The sequence below is a fragment of the Lycorma delicatula genome, chromosome 7, assembly GCF_047948215.1.
Source record: "Lycorma delicatula isolate Av1 chromosome 7, ASM4794821v1, whole genome shotgun sequence".
In the NCBI taxonomy this organism is placed as follows: Eukaryota; Metazoa; Arthropoda; class Insecta; order Hemiptera; family Fulgoridae; genus Lycorma; species Lycorma delicatula.
Window position 1 is genome coordinate 36,661,775 of NC_134461.1, and position 11,000 is coordinate 36,672,774.

The following is an 11,000-nucleotide window of genomic DNA, read 5'->3' on the forward strand; positions in this document are numbered from 1 at the left end:
CGTAACACACAACAAAAACACAACTTCACTTATGGCGCTATAAAAAATAACGTGTTGGCTGAACGGAGTTGAAACTCGTACTGAGCATGTAGAAGGGATGAACAAACTTGTCTAGCACAGACCGGTAGACACAGCGTTGCCAGATCGCTCGCAGTGTTACCAATCTCATTACTTTTCTCACACACCTGGTATGTTGCTGCAGACTGGTATTAATTTCAAAGTGGTTGCTTCCCTCAAAAAGATAAAGTGGAAGAAGATAGATAATGTATTTTTTTTTTTGGCAGATAATTTAAACAGAGATTAGTGTGATAAAGTTTAAAATAAAAAAAATACTTTAAAGTATAAATACTAAAGTAATTTGTTTGTAACTTTTTTACCACGTGTCAATATTAAAATAATTATTATTTTTTGGTTCAGATATAACCAATAAAACAATGTTTGGATTGGAAACAATTTCAGAAGATTTCATGAGACAATTAAAGAAATGTGCATCATTTTTTGTACAGTATCAGGTAACAGATTTTATTTTATTTTTAATATACATGTAATGGCTAGTCAAGAATGAAGATGAATTTATATTGTAGCATGCAGCAAAGCTGCAGTAATAAAATAATCTTTAGTGAGATGAAAAGCCCTTGTGGGATGTGCACACATTTGTGTATGCGTCCAGCAGCATTACTTAGAGTAGGTGTGTTTAGTAGTCTGTTCATGAAAATTAAAATGGATTCTGTTGGTAATTTGATAATGTGATTCCTACACCTTGCCTGATATCTGGCGATTTAAATTCCCATCACCATTCTTAGAGCTCATCGTCATGTTCTCCTGGAGGTAGTCTGGTTGATCGACTGAGGGAGGACTTAGATCTCTGCTTATTGAACGATTGATCGTGTATATTTATGTCATTTTGATCTGGAGACTAGTGGAATAATTTTCGATTGTGGTAATACAACAAAAGGATCAAGAGTGGAGGAACAGGTGATTTTAGCGTAGGGAGGGGAGGACAGCCCCAACCGTGAGGGTAGGCATGCTTAGGTGTGTCAGTACCAATGAATGGTTGGGACTCCATGGGAGAGAATAGGAAAATGAAAAGACCCGAAACCAGTGAGGATGCGTTGGCACACCTCACTAGAGTGGGAAAAATTAAAAGATCTGACCGTTGAGCCGACCCTGCCATGCTGGACTTAGAGCTGGTACATGGGGAGGCTCGTTTGAGTAAAAAGTTACTCTTCTTGGTCGAGTTATACATACCAGTCAGACCAACCCAGGGGAGCAGAGGAAATAAAAAGTACATCTTAATGCATCATCTGTCGTTGTGTTCAGCAGACTTACGTCCACATCTTACCTAGTGCATTCTAAAACGTTCTTTGGAAGCGATCATAGATCAGTTGTAATATCAGTCAGTAATTGGTATTTTCCTCAGAGTCAACCATGCAGATGGGTAGTTAAGAAAGTGGACCAGATTGGAAACAAGTACTCCTTCAGTCAGTATGACATTGCGCGATCCACCAACTTGCTAAGTTTACACACTATATACTTGATAGAGCAAATGAATGAATTCATTTGGTTTTTATTTTCAATGAATTCATTCATACCTTTGAACAAATTCAAAGGTATGAATGAATTCATACCTTTGAGATTGGGAAAGCCAAGAGAGCTGCAGTTACTTGGTGGGATGAAGACTGCAGGCGTGCACTAAGAGATTGGCATAGGGCTCTATGTAATTTCAGTTGAAGACTGATGAATAAATTGCTCTATGCCTTCAGCAACACAAGGACTGTTTGCCATAGAGTATTATGTTTTGAAAGACACTGTCTAAGAGTTGTCCTCAGGGCAGTGTACTGGGCCCTTTGTTATGGGTTGTAGAGTCTGATTCTCTGATGTGGCTGACATTGCCTGGTGGTTGTCGCATTACACTTATGCCGATGACGGGCTGCTGCTGGTCGAAAGATGCACGCGGAACGAGATTGGACTTGGGCTTCTCAGACTTGTAAGATACTAGACTTGTGAGACCATCAGCATAAGATGATATTCAGCTCGGATAAAACCACAGTGATGTTTCTAAAAGGCCATTTGGCTATGACGCAACGAGTGTATATATCTATGTCAGGCCATTGAATCCATTATATTCAGATTCAGAAATAACTCGGGGTGTCCCTTGAGAAAATTTTCGTTCCAAGGAGCATTTACAATATGTCATGAAGAAGACCAATAGTGCCTTCTTTAGTATTTGACGTGTGGTGAATCGGGATTTGGGTCTTAATTTTAAGACCATGTATATCCTTTATAAAAGTGTGTGTGAGGGAATTATGTTGTATGCCACACTTGTATGCGGGGAGAGGCTAAAATATAAAACTTATAGGGATATTTTACTGAGAGTCCAACGCCTCTTGCTGTTGAAAGTGATAGGGGATTATCACACTATCTCATGTGGGGCTGTTCTGGTGATTGCTGGAGTGAAGCCCATTGATGTTCTCACAGTTGAGCACCAACTGTATTATTTTGCAAAAACGTCTGGTGAATTGACTTCTTCAAAAATTTCAGAGATTGAGAATAGTGGATTTCAATTGTGGCATGAGAGATGGAATGAGATAATTAATGGGCATTATATGCATGTCTCTTCCGTAGGGGTCAGGAGCCTCTTGGGTGTCTCCTAATAAATATGCCACACAATTTCTTTCGAGCCATGATGCTTTTAGGATTAAATTGACTCGTTCCGGCCTGGCTGATTTGGGTCTTTGTCCAAGTTGTGGTATAATGGATGATGCTTTTCATGTTTTGTATGTCTTCATTATGAGGATAAACAATTACAGGTTGTGAGAAGCACGAAGATTCTGGGTGTTACTTGGATTTGACTGTAAACTGGAAAAACCAAGCCGAATGGGTTATAGTAGAGAGTTTTACAAAATACTTGGTTATTTAGTGAGTTGGGAAGGGCATATAGCAATCAAAAGAACCCACTTTAATTCCCGTGTTCGTGTAACCCGGGTGGCTAGGGTTGCTTAGGCGTTTTAGTTGCTATGATAGGCTTTTTGAAGTTTTATTCAGTGTTAATTGTTTTTGTTTAGTCATTTTGTGATCATTTAATTTTCTTTTGTTGTAGTAGGGCATTTAGCTCAAAATTTATAATTTTTTCTACTCAGTCTATTATGTATGAGTAGTCTTGGTTGTTTGTTTTTCATTATGCTAGTTTATAGAGTTTACACCAATGGAAATGTCATTCGTGGCATTTGCATCAGTGGTATTCTGACAGAGACTAAGATAATGACTGAGAGATATCAATCAGTTAGTGGGTCTAGAAGATTACCTCTAGTAAAGTGAATCAGGGCTAGGTACGGTTGGAGTTGTGCGGCAACCAGAATCGTCACATAGCGTGATCTTTCCCTTCCAAATCATTATAAAATCATTCAAGAAATAGCTCAAAATGTTCAGGATTTTTAAGCTTTTCATTGTAAAATTTTTGTTGTTGTTAATACGCAAAATCCATGAACGCTATTTAGTAACATTTGGCAAAAACATTTATCAAAATCATGTGCAATGAAACATAAACCAGGTAACATTTTCATGGTGGGTTGTAGGCCTGCCTTTTTCTACTCTAGATTACGAGAGATTAATTTCAGCTTCATCATATAAATCAGCGTATGTTATTTTAATTGTATTATTTGTTCTGAAAATCTTAATTTGTAAACTGGATTCTATGACAAATCAAAATATCTGATCCTAACGTACAAGGATGTTAAAAAAATAAATTGATAATGCTTAAAAACTGTTTCAGGAAAATGTAATTCTATCAAATATTAAATTATTTAATAATATGTCTGATTTTGAAAGAAAAGAATTGGAGTTTCTACAAAAGACTATAGCTAAAGAATATGTTTCACGTTATAAACTTGAGAAGTTATCATGCGATATGAATCATGTTGTTGACCCCTCAGACTTGGTAAGTTAATTTTGTAATCCATAAATACGATAATTTATGCTTAACAGTATGACATTTTTATACACAGTAGCATTTTCCTCCTTTATCAATGTTTACCTAATGAGGAATCTTTATCAATGTTACATCTTTATCCATACTTGACTAGATTTCAGTACCAATAATCCACTGTGTTTGAATTAATAATGCTGTTAAAAATGTGGTCTGCTTTATTTTTAAAATTAAAAAAAAAAATTGTATGTTATTAAACAACATTCACAGAAGTTAAAAAATATGAACTATTTGTAGATCTAAAATAAGATTTTACATGTGATTTTAGAAGGTGGGTAAAATATTAGTCTCTTATTTTTAACTTTTTGTCAAATTTGTTTGATATGTAAGAAATGATTCTCCTAAAAATTGTTATAACTCAAGACATTGTTAACTACTTTGTTCTTATTAAGCTCCCAATAATTGGGTATGGTTATAAAATGGTTCCTCCATTTTGATTTTGATTTCCCAAAATGCTGGGCTTTCTGCATCAAAATCTACAAAAATTTGGTTACCAAATGCTCAATGTATATTTATGAATTAACTTTATATTTCAGGGGATAATGTAATTTAATCAAGAAAATTTTGGTGATAGTCATGTGATCTGAATTACATAGTGGAAGTGATTTAGATGGTTGTAATTATAAATCAGTTGACTTAGTTGAAAAGTTCAAGTAGCTTTATGTCTGTATTTGGATAACATAATGAATGGACATTTACATATAAGTTAAATATTGTAAATACTGTTGCACAAAAAAATGCAGACACTCTAGAAAGTTGTTGGAAATTTCTTTCATTAAAATGCTAAATTTGAATACATTTGCAGGGAAGCTGATAGGTTTTAACTTGGTGGGGGATTCACATTCAGGGCAGCAAAGTGAATCTCTTGCATGTTTTTACTTTTTTTATGGCTTTTTTTATTATGGGTTTTAAATTTTCTTTCCTTCCCACACGCTCTCTTTCTCTCTCTTCTTAGAATGCATTATTTATTTTATACAGTAATTTATAAATCAGTCTACACATTGAAATAATTTACTTTGGTCTGGTTCTTAGACAATTTGAAGTTTTATATTATCAAAAGTTCACTCCTGACAATGTAAGATAAAAAAAAGGTAAGTGTAAAAAGTTTTGAAAAAAAAATTGTCCAAAAAAATAAAATAAAAATATTTTAGGTAGGGTACTTCTTAAAAAAAACTGATTTCTTCTGTAATACCTCTGTAGCAGAAAGTAAACAAATAAATGATCGTGCAACTTGACTTTTGAGTTAGGACTGGCTTAGCTGAAATAGTAGAGATTGACTGGTATGAAAGGAGTACATTTAAATGGCAAATAATTTTAAAACAAAGGAATGTTCGTGGATATCAACCTGAAGGTTACATTAAGAACCTGCTGTTGTTGATTGTGACATTCATTTCCTATTAATTTTTCTATCAATAATTAATTACATTTTTAATATAGCACAAGGAAGTAATAATTTCAACTCGTATTAAAAAATTCAGCCAAAAAAGAGGAGAATAGAGGCTAATTACAGCAATTAAAATTGCTCATAGTATGTCATTTCTATATTTAATCAATCAATATTACATAATTTCTAAACAGTATTCATAATTCTAACGTAATCATTAAAAATGTAGTAGTAATAATATCTTTGAATAATAGTAGATTTGTTCAAATGAAAGAATAAAAAAATACTACAATAACATTTTATTGTTTGTTTTGAAAAATGGCAGCTGGTGTTACAGTCATAACCTTATAAAAATGAAATGATATGTGACTAATGTATTATTAAACCAGATTTTCATTAATTATCATTGTCATTTTTATTTATTTTCTGTGTTCATATATATATATATATAATATATGTATTTTTATGAGAATTAATATAAATTATTTACCTTAAAATACTCATTATTATTATATCTACTAAATTCACATGAGCACTTTCATCGTGGTGGTGAAAGCACTTTATCCAGGTGGGTATAATGTGGTAAAGAAGATTGTGAAAAGTCTTATATAGATGTATAATTAAAGATATAATGAACATTTGCAAACTTATAAATATTTGAAACTAGAATCAAATTATGCAGAACATAAAAAAAAGAAAGAAACAATTATTTAATGATTTATAGTATAAAAAGCTGACATCACAGTGCAGGACTTTCCCATCACACGGCTTTTTTCTGATGCATGGGTTACACACAACTTAATTTAAAATATATATATCATTTTATTTAAATATAATATTTTTTGTTTATTTAATTTAATGATTTTAAATAAAGCACATGCGCGTACCATATTTCATTTGTGCGGGTGTGGCAGTAATAGCAGCCATTTTACATATTTTTTTACTCTTTAAATATTATTCATTCATTTAATTCTACCGATCACCTGTGACGTCAAAATATAGCAGATGACTACAGAAAATGAGCTGATTTCAAAGTCAAGAGTTCTAAGGTTCAAATCTTGGTAAAGCAGTTACTTTTATAAGGATTTGAATACTAGATTGTGGATACTGTGTTCTTTGGTGGTTGGGTTTCAATTAATCACACATTTCAGGAATAGTCGACCTGAAACTGTACAAGGTTATATTTCATTCATACCTATCACTACATCATACATAAGACTAATTTTTTTTATCAGAACTTGTTTTCTAAATTCCATTAACGATTATAAAAAGATTTATTGTCTTCAGATTTCAGATAATTTGCCCTCTAGTTTTGGACTTCAAGACGGTCTATCTGTTTCCGTAGTAAATAATTCAAAATTTTGTTCTGGGTATTTGTTAAAAAAATACCAAGAAGTTGTTCAGTTAGTAGGACCATTGAAGGAAAAGAGGTATTACTTTTTCTTTGTTGTTTTACTTTCATTTTAATCTCATCCATCAGTATGATTTATCAACTGATTTTCATTAGAAGTAATTTTGTTATATGGTATTTTTTTTATAAATACTAAAACAATGTTATTTTTCAAATTTATGGTATATAAACTCGTACTGTGAACCTGATTTATAACTGTAATTCTGAATGTGGTGGAACAAGTATCCTGCACAGTTTATCTCATTAATGCATCATTCATTAATGTAGTGAAACCACTGACCTGACTATAAATAAAATCAACAAGGACATTTTGTTGTAAAAAAAGTAAGTTCTAACATGCAAAATACTCTTAACAGTTAATCACAAAATAAAAAGCATTTTTTTTAAAAGTTATATCTTACAAACCTTATAAAAGTATATTTTCAACTGCTTTCCTAGTAGTGCTTTTTGAGTGTTTTATCGGTTTTGATGGTTGTATGTAAGAATATTCAGGAAAAAATTTGTTATTGTTATTAAAGTAGTATCTGTTATTAAAGTTTTTTTTTCTCTGATAGTATAAATAAATATGGTGACCTAAAAAAATTTACAAGTTAAAAAAACTTTTGTTTTGGCTTTTAGGTAAGATATCTTTTTTTTACACTAAAATATTATATTAATGATAATACTGTATTACAGTGCATAGTTTATACATAGTTTCATTGTTTTAGTTGAAAGCAAAATGAAAAAAGGCCATTTGAGGGTTGATGAGCCATATAATGGTAACAAATCGCAGTCAGGATCCTTTAAACCAGTTACCAACTCTTATACAAACTTGATAGATGAAGGATGCTAAATGTTAAATTTACAAAAAATGGGAAAATTGATTGGACCCAGTATTTTGAAAATAGGCTTATAGAAGAAACTTATCCTTTAGTTTCAGCATGATGGTGGCAGACCTCAGCAGAAATTACTTACTGTGCAACTGTCTTGTTATGCATTCGAATGTCACTGAATTGGAAAGGAGGACTTATAAACTGACCTGCCTGATCAGATCCCAATCAACTAGACTTCTTTCTTTGGAGAATGCTGAAAAAGCTTTTAAAAAAAGTTGTACTTTAAATAGCCTTGATGGAATTGAAGGTAATTTCATGTGGATGGTGAAGAAGGCAATGCTAATTCTCAAGATTATATAAATATTAGTGATGATTGATTAAAATCATGCAAGATATCTATATAGTTTTCAGTTGTGTTTTACTGTTTTTATTACTCTTTCATATCCAGCACGATGTAGAATTAAATTATTTTAGACCTTATACAAATAAAACTGTTTTGTGCATATTCTCAAACATTGTAAAATATTTTTTTATGGTATGTGTTGGGTAAATTATAACAAAAAAGGAAACATAGCTCGTTTGCCAAAGTATTGGACTTTAATAAGAAAAAAGGAAAAACAATTAGTATCGTAAAATCGATAAAGATATGGACTTACTCTATCACACAAATAAACTGCATATAGACTAATAATATTAAAATCTGCAATTTAACAAAGCCTGAAAACAAAAGAACTTAAATCATTTTTTTTCACAATCATATACTTAAACATAACATCAATAAATATAGTGTAACTGGAAAACTGTTGCATTACTGACATATTCTGTAATAATAAAAAATGATCAATGAACAAATGTCATTAACTTAGAAAAATAAACTACATTAATTCTTATCATTGGCATTGGCCTTTTCTGATTTATGAACATCTTCATACTTATCAATCAGTATGTAATCTACAGTATCAATCATACGTATCAATCAGTAAGTAATGTCATCTTGCCTTTCCAAAAGGTCTTGGCAAATTTTAAATCATCAGTGAGCTGTTTTGATATCATTTTTACTCAAGTCTTATTCATGTTAAAATCTTTCTCCTTGTCTCTTTGTCAATATTTACCTGCTATCCTATGCTTATGATAGTCTGTTGATAATTTTGTTTGTTGATGGTTGTCCTGACCTCTTTGTCATCAATAATTATTTTCTTACTACATTTTGTTGAGAAAAGAAAGTGGTGAAAATTTTTTAAAAGGAGGAAAAAAGAAAACCATTTCACCAATTTGTAAAGTAATTTTTTTTATAATATTATTCTCATAAACTTATGCTAACATCTTCATATCATAATTTCACTTCTAATTTTGTCAACTTTGACATGAAATTTAATTTTTTTTAATTCATGCAATGACATTTTTTGATAAAAAATGCACAGATAATAACAGAGTTAAAACAGACTCTAATATATGAAACTATATTTGCCAATAATTATAGCAATAAAATGGGAGTGTGACAATGTATGGTGTTGCTACACATAAGTGAGTATGTGAACTTTATTATCAGATCTTGTATACCTTTCATTATTTCTATGTTTCAGTGAGAACAAGTATTCACAACTATTTTTAAAAATCTGCGATGTATCTCACCAACCTTGGCCATATACCACTTGGTATGCTCAAAAGGAATCTGTAAAACTCATCATAAATGAACTTTCAAATATGGACAATAATTCCAGTCTTCTTTTACAAGGCTTTCCTTTGTTGACTCAGTTTAATGTTGGATTTGTTTATTTATTAGGACATATGTTTGAAAAGGTATTTGTAATTTTAAGGTATTTATATTTGTAATTTTTTCACTCATTAGTTTGGTATTTTCTTTCTTATTTTTATTGTATAACTTCAAAAGATACAAATGGGTGAGTGATTCCACAACACTAAAAAACATAAAAGAAAAAAAAAATTGCAAATTTATTTTAATGAATTAATTTGTGTACCCCTGAAAAAAGACACCAAGTTTCCTTGTACAGTGTTAGTTAAAATTCATTTGTAGCAGGACTTATTAAACTGATTTAGATAACATTTTCACATAATGTTTTTGTGTCTTAATGAACTTAACGTGTTCTGATGCAGACAATAATTACTCACCTAATCTTATCACTTCATATTTTGCATTATTGTCAGAATGCTATTTGCTGTCTTTTCCTGCAAGAAATTAAAATGGTAGATTTTCACACTTTACTGAATTTCATTACAGGTTTTTGAAAAAAAGTCCATTGGTAAACATTGGGCTTCTAGAAGACGAAAACCTTGACCTTTCTCTACCAATACACTCATTCTAGAACCAGGCTTTCAGTTTATGGTGTAAAAACAAAGCTGAAATATGCTGGGGTAACATATACACTTGGTGATCTTCATTTCTAAACAATGAAGAGAAATTGATTTTTCCCCATAATCATGATCTTGTGTATTGATAGTACCATTGCATTAGTCTGAAAATTTCTTTTTTATCATATTTTTCATTTCATAATATTAATTTAACTGATAAAAAGTAACCTTACTAATGTGTAAAACTTGTCCAAAATAAATTCATTCAGAATCATTACAGTGAGAGAATACAACTAATTTTATTTTCATGCTTTCTGTTGCACAGCTGAAATTGTATTGGATAGAAGAATGTTAATGACCCATTTACCAAACAGTTTGATTGTGCATCTGAAATTCTAGTTCTACTTTTCATGCTAATACAAAATTTACTGTAAATCCCAGCATATAAATTTAAATTAATTTTGGAAGTTTGAAGTTAATTTCTTGTAATTAATATTTACTTCATGGCTGTATTATTAAGCTTTATCCATTATTACAAACATAGAATACATTTCTGAGAATGTTTCTGATTGGTAACATTTACCTTTTTTAAACTAATTGTGCTGATATTAAATTTTTATTCATAAATAATGTAACCTTTTAAATTATCAAGAAAAAAAAAATGGTAACTTGTTTCCAAAAAAAGTGATTCAGTTTCACAATTATAAAATGAATTTCCAGACATTTCACAATGCTTGATTTAAAAAATTGTAATAGTAAAGCTGGATTGAAGAAAGTTGTGCTCAGATTGTGCCAAAAGTGTTGACAGATGAAGAAAGAAAAATATCTTGCTGCAACACGACTGGAATGGAGAGAACAGCTTAACTACATTGTGACTTGGGATGAAGAGGCTTGTATATTGCATGATTATGTTGCTACAAAGCAGTAAATTGCGCAGTGATGGCATTCATCATCTCTGAGGCCCAAGAAGTTAAGTCAATAATGTTTGAACAGGAAACTTATGGCCTCTGTTTTTTGGGACAATAATCATTTATTGATTTTCTCGATTATGGAAGTTCTGCAAATGCTGATGATATGAAACTCTTAAAGAAAATTTAA

General features: G+C 31.2%; 1 protein-coding gene across 1 annotated transcript in view; it reads left to right on the top strand.

Moving 5' to 3' along the window:
* LOC142327981 (cap-specific mRNA (nucleoside-2'-O-)-methyltransferase 2-like) overlaps window positions 1-9,888 on the top strand; it is a 34,995-nt gene extending 25,107 nt beyond the window's left edge. Inside the window, exons 7-9 of the mRNA XM_075371407.1 lie at window positions 418-512; window positions 3,773-3,937; window positions 9,832-9,888. Coding sequence (XP_075227522.1) covers window positions 418-512; window positions 3,773-3,937; window positions 9,832-9,888 — 317 coding nt within the window. The remainder of the gene's footprint in view (window positions 1-417; window positions 513-3,772; window positions 3,938-9,831) is intronic.
* Window positions 9,889-11,000: the final 1,112 nt, after the last annotated feature.